Raw genomic sequence first — 14798 nt, forward strand, 5'->3', positions numbered from 1 at the left:
CTTGGTTACTGCTTTTCAGACAGACTTTTCTCCCTAACCATGAAAACAAAGCCTTGAGAGTCCCAAACCAGTGTCCTGGAGTATCTTTCTGAAATAAGAAAAACTGTGCCAAGACCAAACAGCTGCTTCAATATGCAGGATGCTGGTACTGTGATTTAGGTAGAGACCTCTCCAAAATGTTGAGGTTTTCTGTACCAGCTTCATTAGTGGCATGCTTAATGCTAACCTTTCAGGAAGTATATTGGTATAAAATCTGTGATTATGTCATCTCTGTTAGATTTCTGAGGGTCACTGTTAACTCTGCAAAAGTAGGACGTCCTTCAGGTTTCTGAAAAGAAAAGCAGAGGATAAACTTGTGTTAGCAGATTGGTTGATTACAGTACCAGACTTCAGAAATTGGATATAAGTACATATGAGATAACACTTAAAAAAAACTCAGGTTTGTAATTTTAGAGAAAAAGAAAAATCTGTTATTCATGACACCAGCAGCATGAGCACAGACACTTGTAAAAAGATTCCTGAAATTTCTTTATACTTATTGCAATTCTGGATCAGAATTCCTATGGAATTTCTCCCTGCAGTAGGTCTATGGAAAGCCCTACCAGTCAGGAAAACATGGTACTCAGGAATGCTTCCTGCGTTTTTGAAAAAGGATCTTCACTGCTGTATGATTTGAAGTGCTGCAGCTCAGTATGGAGCAAACTCCTGTCCGGTGGCAGACAGGAAAGAGAACTTCTTCCCCATGACCTCTCGGCTGGCTGGCACCCCAATGGATGTTTGCAGTAAGCTGGCAAGCTGGATGCAATTTAGATTTCCATCTCTTAAGCTTTTTCTTTTTACTCAGGATTTAAAAATTTTATTCAGACTAGTAAGGTGGGAGATAAAGGAGAAAATGGTAGCAACAAGATTCCCCAGCTACTCACTATGTATGCCCACAATTTTACATAAAAAAATTGCACACAAAGCTCTTCTGAAAGGACTTTTAACCTAAAATAATGATTCATTTCTTCTAGAGACTAGAGAAGGAGGGCCCTTAAGGGATTAATCAGATAGAGAAGTTGAGGAAATCAGTGTTTTGTTACCAATATAGGAAATAATAGGTGATGGACAAATGGTGAAAGAACATGAAGTACTAAATCAGCTTGGACAGGGTGAAAGAGGGGCAGCCTTAGGAGCTGCCCTGATGTACAGAGATACTGATATACACTTGAAAAAGGGGTTTCAAAATCTACATTTAGTGGGCATATTCACTTGGTGTATGAATGTGTTATCATTCAGAGCAGATCTAGAGAAACCAATACAAAGGCACAAAAAAGGTATCACATTGTACCCAGCAGAGAAACAGGACAGCAGTGGCATATTCCAACCCGGAGATGCTCTAGACCTATTGTACTGATAATGTGCTCTGTATTTCTCAGCTGCAACAGTCAAAAGAAGCAGAGGCTTGTAAACTTTGGTGTGATTTGTGAAAAACAGTTAGAAATGCTGAGAATGCCACAGATGTGAAATAAGGATTTAATGCCTTGATCTTTTAAGATTGCTCTTATATCCATGTTTAAAATTAAGAACAAAGTAATACCTCAGGAAAAAAAACCAAGGGGAACAAACCTCATGCCAGCAGCTGTACATGACTTTGTACACAGGATGTGATGCCAAATGTGGTCGATAAAGTCGGTTACCCTGAGAAATCTCACGGACAACTTCAGCATTTGACTTGGTTTCAAAAGGCATTTTGCCTTCTGTGAAAACTTCCCACATCAGTACACCTGGAAGTGAACCAAAATAGGTTTAGGACAAAACAAAAGATGCCAAACCCACAAGCTTTCAACAAAATCAGGAGAATAAAAAACACTCCTGATTCTTCTATGTGTTGAAAAATGAATGAAAATACAGGCAGCCTGAGCTGAATGAAGGATACAACCCAAACAATTTTCAATATAATTCTGCTCTCTTTTAAGTCAGCTAAGGTGATGGTCCATGAAATTCAGATGAATATGTTTGGCTAATGAGGACTCATCAGAAATGCACATTTCAGTCAAAATCTACTTTTTAGGTGCAGAACCTTCCAAATGAAAAATCCATTTGTCCAACATAAGCAAACTTTGAAAAATGGGAAGGGCTGAAGTTTCAGATAGGTAGCATGGGTAAAAATTTACACTTTCCTAAATCACATCAGTAGTTTTAGGGAAGTGTGGTTGCCCTTTCACCTAATCAACTCACCAAATGACCAGACATCTGATTTGCTGCTATATTTTTTGAAATGAAAGACTTCAGGAGATGACCATTTGACTGGAAACTTGGCACCTGAAGAGCTGATATATTCATCATCAATGACATATCTAAAGAATAAGAGGAAACCACATATATTTGAATGAGTGACATTTGCACAAATGGTTTAGAATTCCAGAAAAATAGTATCAATTTGGAAACAAAATTATATCTATTATATCTATATACTATTTTAGTATAAAATGCACAGACACAAAAAACCCCATAGCAATGCACTTAAAGACATTTTTGTCTAAATGAATGATTTGGATTATTCATCAGAATAATGTCAGAATAAAACATTTTGATACAAGCATAAGAGTGACAGGATGGTAATTATTCTCATCTTTTGGGTGTATATTAATAAGACACATCACTTCACCATGGGCAGGGAAATCAGCAGCAATAAATAATTAGCCTTTTTTTAAAAGGATCCACCTTTTCCACCATTTGTTCTACCCAAATAAGGCTCTTGCTGTCCATCTTCACAGATGCCATATCAGGGACATTGTTACCAAAGCAACACACAAAGAAATGTTCATCACATTCAAGGCAGCAGTTCTTGTAGGTGCACTAAAGTAATTGTTTTTCCCCAAGCCTATAGGAGCTGACCTCCCTGATAAAATGAAATTATTTGCCTAATGCAGGCATTTATAGGGCAACATTTTAAATGACTGCTAGGCTGATCCCAACATCCTTATTAACCCTGGGCACATTTTCCAAGTATTAATGTTCCTGAGCAGATCACAGACATGCAGTACACATTTATTCTCAGGGAAAGAATAAAGGTAATTTTTTTAAAGCACCCTTTAAAGGAGGTCACATTGAAGTTAATAATCTTTTTGCCTCCCTTTCTCATTTTGGTGCAGGCACAGAAACATGGGAGGCTATTGAATAAGGAACATATGAAATAGCAGTACAAAATAGCCTGTAGTAGCTGTTGTGTGAGCTCTGAATAATTAGGTTGTGCTCCCATCACATCTCCACATCCTTCCCAGGATAGTGAGTCCTAGAGCCAGACCACTGATCTCCACTTTGTGGTCACAGTGAGCCTTGCAGGTCCATTATTCTTAGGCTGGAGCCTGACAGCCACCTTGGTCTTACTGTATTTTCTCATTCATCTGGATAAGTCCAGAGCACTCATACTGACCTTTCCCTTTTGGGGAGCAGAACAACCATGGTACAGGACAGCCCTTTGAAAAACAAGTCCGTAGCTATAAACTGCTAGGGTGTTGTAAGCCTGAGGTTAGAGATAGGAGGCAAAACTGAAGGAGCATGGCTGTGCTGACCTAACGACTCACAGCCACAAGTGTCGCCACAACCTTCTGCTCAGAGCCACTGACACTCAGAGCCACTGACTGTCTTTCAAGCTCATCTGCCTCCTAATGCTAACCCACAGAAAAACCAGCCATTAAAACACAAAAGTGGAAGGTTTTGTGCTGGGCTTGCAAGAGGAAAGAAGAAAGAAGACATCCCCTTTGGGCAGCATTCAGTCATTTGGCCAGCTCAGCTGTGTCCTCTGAGGAAAGTCTGTGAGGCTAGAGCTGTTTCTCAGGCTGGTGCTTGTCAGAGTTAAGAGTGCTCTCTTTCCTCACTTTGGCTGGTTCTATCACTAAACAGAAAAACCACTTCCCTTCTAGAGCAGCATGTGTCACACTTCCTACCCACATGGTCCTCCCTGCATCCTGCCTCACCTACTCAGCTACCGCTGCCTCCAGAGGTCAGCACCAGCTCCAGTTCTGTCCCTAGCGACTTTCTGACCTCCATCCTGCTCAGCAAAGCTGAGGAACTTCTTTCTTCAGGCTTCTGGCTGCCCTGTGCATTCTGGGCATTTCTCTGTCCACAAACAACTCTGAAGTTTACCTGGCACTTTGTTTACCTATCTTGCACTAACCAAGAGCAAGAGGAGGACACGACATCCAGATCATGGTACAGTGGTTAAACAACATTACAATTTTCATCAGGATTCAAAAATTACCCACAGTGGGATTCCCCAAACCAGTGAAGCAAGCAGTGAGGTTAACTAAAGATCATGCTGCAGCTGTCTGAGAATAGGTGCTCACAAAACCTTTGTCAGTGGCCTCGTACCTTGCCATGCCAAAGTCAGATACTTTAACCACGTGGTCCTCATTGACTAAACAGTTTCTTGCAGCCTGGGGAAAATGAGAGAAACATATCTGAAATCTGTGCTAAAGAATTTTAAGAGAAATACAGCAGCTGATTATATTTGCTCTAGATCATGCTGTTTATATCTGAAAGGTGATTAGTATATGGGTCAAAAATATTAGTGAATTTTTGAGTCAGTGAACATATTTTACTATTGTGTAGTTACGCATACATAGCACCTAGCAACTTATATGCTTGTAGTATGACTTGCAATATGTTTACATATTTTTAACAGTGAAAGACTTTTAGGTTGCAGAGTCTAATGATCCAACCAGATATTTTCCTGAACATCAACACTAGGGACAATTAGTGTAAATTTTTAAATTTGTTTTGTGATGTTTTCATTACAGAAAACAGGAACTTCCTGGTGATTTTCAATATTTTACATTTCTTCATGCAACTAGGTAGGAGAGGAGGAAGATTTCCTCTCTACATCCAAATGTGAGCATTGAAAAGTATCAAGGAATAAAGAAACAGACTCCTTTCCTCTAATTCCCTGCCTGTGGGCAGAAAAGCCACTCATATATCCCAGCATTAATGAATGGCTGTAAAGAGCCAAAAAAATATAGACAGAAAAATATTTCAATTTTTTAAAATTCTCATTGTTGCTGACCTTTTGTAATGCTGTGATTTTCGTTGTGTTCTAATCATTTTCACATTAAGATGTCATAATACCAGATAGTTCCATGTCAATGTCCTAATTTTCTCTGAGCTCTCAAGGTGTTTTTCCAAAGGAAAAGCTTCTCTCAAGCAGTTTTTTGAGCTGTCCATGGGCAAAACAACAGCTGAAAGGTTTGGGTTTGCCCTATTAGATCCTGCAGGGCTGAAGTCTTACAGGATGCATAGTGCCCCATAAAATGCAACAGCACATTCTCTACTGCAAATATTTGAAAAGAACCTCAGAAAACCTATTGTACTTACCAAATCACGGTGAATAAAACTGTTTCTTTCCAGATATTCCATCCCTTCACAAACGTCCTGGCACATGCTCAGGAGAACGTCTCTGCCGAGTTTCCCCCGCCTCTGCCGCAGGTAACTGAGCAGGCAACCATTTTCCATGAATTCAGTCACAACGTAGAGCGGTTTGTGATGTGTGCACACTCCATACAGCTGGACCAGCTTTGGGTGGGAGAGTTTCCTGTTTAAAATCACATTTTAGACAGGCTAATATTTGTTCTTGGCAGATAACTAAACCTTTGATTCTCGTGATGGCTTTGAAAAAATTTTTCACTACTTCATTAAGAGTTTCCTATTCAGCTGTCCTCAGAGTTCTCCCAGCACTTAGCACTTTTCTCTCTACAACTTTCTACAAAAAGTTCACTCTGTGAACTCATAATTCTTCATCAGTTATACAAATGCAGTGAATGCAAAGCTTGATTTGGTTGATGCAAAATGGGAAGGTCTAGTTACACTTGGTTTGCAGGCAGGGGCTTTGACCCTGCAAGGGTTCATCTCTTCTGGCCTTTGCCAAGACCTCATGTGGATACTTCCCTAATTTGCAAAATTTGCAGATATGGTAATCCAGTTTCTCAAAAGCTTTAGTTGGGTAGAAGCTGTGGCAGTGCTCCTAGAGACACTGAGTTAAGGATTAAAGAATAGTTGTAGGAGCACATTTACCAGAACGTTTGTTCCCCATTGAGCTCCACAGTACAAAGCAAGGCACACTCTAAAGAAAGAGTCTGGGCATAGGAAGCATCTGCATCAGCTTGGTTCAGTCCTTTACATCAGCCTTTCTGTCCCACACAACCACCATTCCCATCAAACTGCTTTGTTTGTTTGAAATGGAATTAGGTTATATTTATTTCTTGGTAAACAGACAGAACAGCCTTTGTACTTACATCATCAGTTTGGCCTCCTCTATGAAATCATCTTCAGACATTGCGCCTTCATTGATTGTTTTGATGGCAACCTTGATAGTCTCTTTCCATTTACCAAGATAAACAACTCCAAACTGCCCACGCCCAAGTTCTTTCAGTAACAGCAGTTCAGATGGGTTTAATCCCCACTCCTCTGCAAAAGCAACCCAAAATGTCAGGAGAGTCAGCCATGCTCCAGGAGCCACGCCTTGCTGATGGCAGTTCATGAGCACTGCAAAGCATCATGCTTGTTCATCAGCTATAGCAAGAATTTTAAATAGCTGAAATTTTTTACTGGCTCATATATATTTAAATACAAATACTATTTTGCAGCCTAAAGAATGCGATTAGTAATTTTGCTTAATGTAGGAATGTCTGAGGCTTGAAGATAAGGCAAGTGTTTAGCTTTGATTACATATGAGAACTTTTTTGGCACTATGATATGTGATATTTTTAGCTCCAAACCAGTTCCAGATGGATTGTATATCTACAGAAATAATCACTGGCTACCTTTATTGTAATAACTACAATATCTCAACCCTCCAGAAATATTAAGCCATGGGATTCATGGGAACATGAAAGATACTCAGTTTTGGAGGTTCCTATTGTCCAATAGATGGCATGAGGTTCCCAATCTATATACACAAAACTGGCATTTCTTGCCTGTTTGTTTTAATACCACATAAGATTCCATTCTTATTTCTAAAACTTGCAGAACTGACAAAGAAAATCTTCTCCATAAACAATATGAATTTCAGGTTTCAATTTTGGTTTCCTAAGCATTTACAAAAATCAAATAGCCTTTCAAAAGCTATTAAACGTCTATTTGAGACTTAGGTTTGCTTAGAAAAGTCAAAATATATCTGAATGCACTGGTGGTTGTAACAGAAGCACAACAGTCACAGAAGCAGCTGAGTCAGGTGTCTCATTTGGTACTGACACCTTACACTGTTTATGTGTTTAGTATTACCAAAGAATTTCACTGATAAAACTTAATTATTAAGCTGGGTGAATATGAGCTACATTATTGCCTAGGTAGATAGCAAATTCTCCTTGAAAAGAAGATAAAAAATTTACCGTAACTCAATCTTGCGGTTTCTGGTGAGGTGCATCCATCTGATCCCACTGGATGTCGGAGACGCGTGATGAGACCTGTCAGGGACAAAGCCACATTATTCTGCTGACCAATTACTTAATTTAAAAATATGCTATATCATACTTCTTCTCAAAGAAAACTATTTGGAATCTGATGTAAGTGTCTTATTTCTTGAAGTCATTTTTGCCTAGTTTGCTCAGATAAAATTACTACAGTGAGGAGAAATGGAGAAAGACTATTTAACAGGGCCCTGACTATGGAAGTATTTCTATTTTCATAAAGCCAACACTAATAATCTTGGTTTTTTGTACCATGATAGTGAGCTTAAATGGACTCTAAAATAGTGTATCACTGACCTGAGTAGGGTCTCATGACTTCTCGGGTTTGAAATATGTTTGTGTCTCATTTATTTTCTTTGCATTCATAAGCCAAGAGTACTAGTGAATACATCCCTCACTAAGGACTCCCTGAGTTCATTGATTTTTCCCACTACTACTTTTAGGCCCAATTCTGCTACAAGTGTTTCCTACAATTCTCCTCCCTCCAGCAAAAGGCTCTGTCCATTCCCATATCCTCCTCTCTAGTGCAAGGGATCTCTGTGTCGTTTTCCCATCTTCCCTCATTCAGAGTAAAACCATTTTATATTGTATTAAAATGATGGGAAGAAGGTGAAGGATATTTTTCATGCTAAAAATTATAAAAATCTGCCATCAGCCAACAGTTACAGATGTCTAACCCTGGTAAGCAGAAAGTTAGTGTTAGAGAGTCCTTGTGAACACAAGAACTAATTCTGCCCTTGATTGTTTGTGGTATGGGTTGGGTTTTTTTCAAAATCAGTACAACGCTGCCTGCTGATGCACAGCATAGCTCCTGCTTTTATTAGATTGCATGTATGCTGGTCCTTGTCATAGACAAAGAAAGAATTATGATCAAATTACACCCAAGTCCCATTCAGTCAAACGCAAACCAAGAGAATACAGAGCAGCCTTTTATTTTTGCTAAACTCATTTAATACATGTAGGCAAGTTTGGTAGTTTCACTTCCCTCATGGTATATGCACATGACAGCTATGACTTTGGCAGCAAGAAACAAGGCATATTTGAATTCATTAGCATTAAAAACACTTGTGTCAGACTTTATAAGGAAGCTATTAGAAAAAGATGTAAAACCATTACCAGCTCACATGCATTACCTGCAGCGTTGTGTTGATGATACTTGATGAGTTCAGGAACAGATGAGAAGACATAGTTTTCTGCTACATAATATTGTCCTGAGTGATTTTGTTTAATTTGATAATGTAGAATATTTCCATTATGACTTCTGAAATCAACAAAGCATTAGAACTTTCAGTAAAAATAATTTATACTATAAATCTGCTTAAATTTCACTATGAAAACGTAGACAAATCTGAAAACTTGGGACACAGTTCTCAGCTTAGAATGGCTGTGTCTAGCTGGGACACTGTTTCAAGAGAAAAAAAAAAGACTTTTGTTGCCCAAATATTTTTTACCCCTGTATCCATGCATTCATAAAAATAGCCACAGTGCTTAAGAATTTTTCCTCCTCATTTAACATTTATTTGAATACAACCTCTTGAAATTAAAATGTTACAAATTACCTGCATTTTCTCCCAAAAAACTTAAACACATATTCATGTATAGCATGAGATTAAATTTTCAGTTCTACTTCTTCAAAGGGTCTTCACTGGAGCTTTTATTTGATATCTTTGTTTTTCTGTATTTCTTTGCATTATCTGTCTTTTTTGCTTTCTGTGTATTTTGCTGTCTGCTTATCCCTGCTTCTGTGACACTCAAAATTAAGCAGTTAAGTTTGCATTTCAGGCTGGTGGTTGCTGAAGGTTAGTACTCTAAATTGTGGACACAGCAAGCAGAGCTCAGAATACAGAGACATTATACAGTCTGCATTACTGAGTCATTGTCAGAAACACTACCCGAGCCTTACAGAAACTGGGAGTCTGTCCCCAGCACAGGGATGGTGGGGAGGGCTGGCCCCAGGTTTCCAAGGAGGGAATGGAGGGAGGGAGGGAGGAAGAGGGTGGAGGTAACAGCAATGCCTTAGCTGCTCTCACCTCTGGCTTCCTGTAAGAGGGAGAGAAGGAAAGCAGACACAGTTGATACAGGGGGATGTGGGAGGGCTGAAGAAAAGGGTATGAGACAGTTTGAAATAGGTTAAGTCAGTTCTGTAGGTGATTGCTCCTGATGCGGGAAAGTGTGAGTCCTGTGGCTGTTGTCCAGCAAAAGCAAGATTGAACAGTAGGATTGAGGTGATTTGGGAGACAAACAGGTGAAGTTTGAGCACAGCAGAGTCTGGGATGGATTTACAGTGCACAGAGCCTGTGGAGAAAGGAAACAGTTTGGTGCAGTGGCCAAAGGCTGTGGCATGGTTTCCACAGCTGGTTTCCACAGATCATTTGAGAATTTCAGTGAGTGCAGGTAATCCTGTCTTGCCAGGACATTTGCACACTGACTCCCAGATCCACCGCCCACCTTGATCTTTTCTGCACAGGGTGATTAACTCTGCATGAACAGCATCCCAGTGGTTCTCTGCTCCTGTGCACTGCATGTCCAACCTAGCCAGTTATTCTGAGGAGTCTGGAGGAAGCTTTTCCATCACCACTTGATTCAAACTCCAACCATTCAGAGGAACTCACCCCTTAGCCCGCGAATACATGGACAGCGTAAGAAGACCCTGCCGGCTTGAATCCCTGACAACAAAGGCACCTTCTTTGGGCTGAAAAGAAATCCAAGTAGAGTTATTTTATGCTTTTGAGCTTCAGTAATGCTCCCTTGAGACAGGATTTGCAGCTGATTACCAAATTCTGTAGAATACCTATGACTATTTGGGAGGAAGATCAAGAAGTGGAGACTAGGAATGGATAGCCAGGTACATGGCAGAGCAAAACAAACCAAGAGAAAATAATAGGTGCCGGGAAACTTTTTAGAGATAAGTAATTTAGCTGAATCCTACTCTTTGGTGTGAGGAGTGTGAGGTAGTGAAAATGTTTCAACTTATTAAAAAATCAAATTGTACAAATTGCTAGGAAAAAAATCCAGTTAAAACAATTTTTTCTGAGATGTTCTTCCTTGGTCTTTCTTGCCCTGGGCCTGAGCAAAGACCCAATGAGTTTGACTGAGGTAGGCGCCTTGGTAACTGACAGGGGGTTACCAGACCAGACAGAGTGCAATGTGGATGGTTTGCTCTGTATTTAAGGAAGATGCAGTGGTTTGTTAAATTCTGCTAAACTTAGAGCTAATTAGCTTACTACATGGATTTCAGTTTTTAATGTCTAATGTAACAGACAAGCACAGTAAGGCACATAATTTGATTTATCTGGCATGGAAAATCTACATAGAATTTGCTGGGGCTACAACTTAAAGCTTTGTGAAGTCTGGATAGTCTGCACTTTGCACTTACACCAGAAAGTCTTTTCCTTTTAAGGTAGAAATCTTAAAATGTACTTTTCTCTCGCAGAATACCAAACAGATTTTGATTTGACTGTGATAATGCTCTTGATGCCTCTACTGATAGGTATTTTTTCAGTACTGTTAGCTCTATGTGTAAGCTGAATTACCTTCTGGTGCAAAAGAAGTTCTGCCTGGCTTCTGTTCATGTTTCTGCAGTACCACCTGCAACAAGGACATAACCTATCCTTAATTTCAGCCAGTAAAAATGAATGTTTGCTTTGTTTCACAGTTTAGTACTTGCATTATTCCAAGTCAAAAACATGTTTAGAACTATCATTGTATATGAACATGTCTTAATTTGGAATTGTTTTATTAGACCTTCTTTTAGAACTTTTTGGCCCCAATTTACTGTGACTAAATATTAGCTCAAAAAAAAAAAAAGAAGAAAAAAAAGAAAAAGAAACCCCAGGGAAAAAAATAAAGTTATGCCAAACCATGATGAAATTTACAGTCCTGGATGATGTGTCAAGCCTTTCTTCTCTACAAGTTTTCAGAATTTTAATCTTCTCTCCAGTAATTTAAATTTATAGTACTTGGAATTAGCTACATGATCACAACAGGCAAAGATCAGAATACAGAAGCATTATGCATTGGGTCTACAGAAACAGGAAAAATCTAGATTCTGACACTATGATTCATTTACATGAATGTAAATTCATTTAAAGAGTAATGTTTTGTATATAAAAAAAAGAAAGCTTTTGATAAACATGTTCATGTCTAATAAAAGTTTGAAGGCTCAAACATTAAAATGTATTTCTGCAATCCATTCTTAGAAATAAAAGCCCAATTATAATTTTCAAAGTTACTTACTTGTATGTTTCTAAATTGCTTTTCTTCTCTGTAACATAGTTGCTGGGAATTAGACCTTCATTCCTGAAACAACATATTGGGGATAATATTATAGTATGGTGTAAAAGATAAGTAGGATTAAGATATACATCATCCTTTTGTTGAATTACAAAGATTGCTTATCCTGCGGGCTATGTTGCTGGATGCTGAACTCCAGCATTAGAACTGAATAAAAATTTTCATCCCAGTCCTTTCATCCCAGGCACAACCTTTTTGTCCCATGACTGTGGATGGCTACTCAGATGAAAAAGGTAGATGGTATAGGCCGAGATTTAGGAAAAAAAAAATATTTTTCTTCTCAACCAGAAGCCACCATCTTTATTTCTGGCCTATACAAGCCTCCTATATGAAGAAATACAAAGTGTGTGCTTGCTTATATGTTCAAAATAGTTCTCAGTATACTTTTGGTTATAATATAACATACAACCATTCCCAATATCAGAGTACAGGATATACTGATGATAATGCAAAGGAGAAAGAGGAATAACACAAAACAAACATAAGCGTGAAAAGCATTCTAATAGAAGTTATCTAGCTCTCTAAAATAACCAGGTATTTTGGGGAAGAGGTTATGTTTCAGGTATGTCTTCATAATCTCTATGGTATCATAAAGTTTTACACGTACACACTCCATTGTAGAGCACTTGAAATATGGAAAGCTGGATTTGCACATGGCTCAGAGCCCAGTGATTCACATGGTCTTCAAACACCCTTATGTTGCTCAGGAACTTACTGAGTGTAGGGCTTAACTCTGAATTCCCAATTTCTGGGGTACCAAGCCCAGCTGAAAGTCTGCCCAGTCATTCTGTGTGCCTCATATATAGTTGAACACTTTCAAGCCCTTTCTTAAATAGTCCCATAAGTCTCATTCTATCTGCCCACTTTTTGCACAGGTTGCTTTAGGCTTTTTTCTTTCTGTGTAGGGAGATTGAAATAGATGCCCTCTCTCTTACCCATGTTGGTCTCTTGCCTTCCACCAGAGGGGATCATACTGTTCCAGGATAATGTATTCTTCTGATTTCTTGAGAGGTAAATCTAAAGGCCCTCTAGCAAAGAAGTCATAGAGTGCAATAACTCTGGGTTTGTCCGTGTCGTCTTCAAAGGCCTCAGGAGGCAGAGGAGGTAATGGCTTGTCCTTAAATTGCAATTGTCTCTTGTGCTGCTGAAAAATCAAAGTATTTTTCATAACTAGTCTTTTCTCTCTAATATAGATTGCTTAGTTACTGATACTCTGTAATATTTTTGCAACAAAGAACTTTATATGCTTAAGAGCTAGTTACTCCCCTGCTTATTCTGAGCCACTGTGTGTCAATTCTCTCTTTTCACTTGCCAAAATGTTACTTACCCCACACTTCCAAATAGATTCATAGGAAACATCTGGTTGTGAGGCAGAGTACTGGGTCACCAGGACAGTGTCAGGCTCCAGGTTCACTTTTGTTCTCATTTCTCTGATTTTGAAAAACATGAAGAATTGGTGTGAATGCTTACCTGTAAGCATCCACATAAAAATATCCATGGCCATCCATGACTTCCTTCATTAGGCATATGCAGACTACAGTGTCTTTAAACTTCCTCATATTTGCTCTTCTACTGCAAATAGGGATTTTTAAGAAGTCCTTTACGTGTAGATATTTAATTACTGAAAAGTTTAAACATTTCACATACCTTTCTTGCACTGAGCAGCAGCAGCAGCAGAAAACAGACTGGATGGTGTGATCTGTGAACAAGAACATTTTCCATATTTGCAGTATTCCTGTTTGTTTGCTCACAAAACTTACAGAATTAAGGACTATCCTGTGTGCTTCCACCCACTGTTAGCTCTGTCTTGCTGTGAGATATCTAGCAAATCATTACAGCTGAATTTGCAGCCACCAAACCCAGCAGACCTTTCCTACCACAGTCTCCCTTACAATGTTTTGGCAATTATGAGGCTATATGTATGAGCTAAATCAGCTCACTAAATCAGCAAAAATAAATAATAAAAAAGATACATTATCAGCCAAATTCATACTGATTTGACTGATTACACCACCCTGCACAAGCTCTACCTAGTGCAATGAGGGGGATGAGAATCTTGTCAGGGACAGGAGATGGAGAACTGTCCCCTTCAGCACTGACATAATTTTTAGATTATTCAGGCCAAATACAAAACCACACTTGCATGACAAGCTTTTCTTTATTTTGAGGTTTATTAAAGGAGCCACACTATATTAACTTCTTTAAACTAATACTGATTTTCCTGTTTCAGTTGCAGCCATTAATACAGTAAATGCACTAGCCTAGGTTTGAAGTGCAGAGAGAATATGTGCTTTACACTTGCACGTCAAGGGGCTGATAATCTTTCTTTATAAAATTGTTTCTAAAATCCAAAATACATTGGATACATCATCACAGACATGAAAAATTTAGAGAGAAACCAATCCAATCAATCTCATATGCAGCAGAGAGGATATGATATTAAATATGTTGGAAGGCATTAAGATTAGAATGAGGTAAATAAATGGTTGACACTTGGTCCACTCCTGCACAGGCTGAGACATACCTTCCCCAGTTTGTGTTCCCAGAGCAGACTGAGCTAAGCTGCAGCAGTTACGGTCCTGTACTCTTTCCCTCTCCACTTCATCTCATCTCAAACTGGGCAAGACAGGATGCTAAAAGGGCAGGTAATCCCTTTTTACTGGGTCAGGTCCCTGAAGTGTCACCACTGGGCAGGTGGGAGGGCAGCAGCAGCACCTGCAGGACCGGCTCAGGTTCTTCTTTTAAGAAGCATGACAGTCAGGGATGGAGAGACAAGGTTCCCCTCATATTCAGCTGCACTAACACAAACTTTATATCCCACTATAATGTGTCATATTTTTCTCTGCCACAGGTGTCATAGTTTGCAAAGAGGCCCCAGATTTTTATCTGAAATAGGCTTCCCAAGGTCTCAGAATTGTGCTGCTTTGTATTTCAATGATATTTCTTTGTGCAGTCCCACCAGTTCCTTCCACATTATTTGTTTTGCCCTCATGGCACTTTTGCATTGTTGATCCTAATGACCTAATCCAGCCTGGAATAAATAGGATATCCCTTCTAGTG

General features: G+C 39.1%; 1 protein-coding gene across 1 annotated transcript; it reads right to left on the reverse strand.

The window, feature by feature from the left end:
* Window positions 1–259: 259 nt before the first annotated feature.
* LOC115903279 (tyrosine-protein kinase TXK-like) lies at window positions 260–13453 on the reverse strand. The gene is made up of 14 exons (XM_030947616.1): window positions 13386–13453; window positions 13066–13168; window positions 12674–12879; window positions 11682–11744; window positions 10979–11033; window positions 10058–10137; window positions 8579–8706; window positions 7368–7442; window positions 6273–6444; window positions 5356–5572; window positions 4357–4421; window positions 2221–2339; window positions 1609–1766; window positions 260–328 (listed from the first exon to the last, which is right to left on the reverse strand). Exons 1-14 carry the CDS (start codon window positions 13451–13453, stop codon window positions 260–262), a joined length of 1578 nt encoding a protein of 525 aa, XP_030803476.1.
* Window positions 13454–14798: the final 1345 nt, after the last annotated feature.

The sequence above is a fragment of the Camarhynchus parvulus genome, chromosome 4, assembly GCF_901933205.1.
Source record: "Camarhynchus parvulus chromosome 4, STF_HiC, whole genome shotgun sequence".
NCBI lineage: Eukaryota > Metazoa > Chordata > Aves > Passeriformes > Thraupidae > Camarhynchus > Camarhynchus parvulus.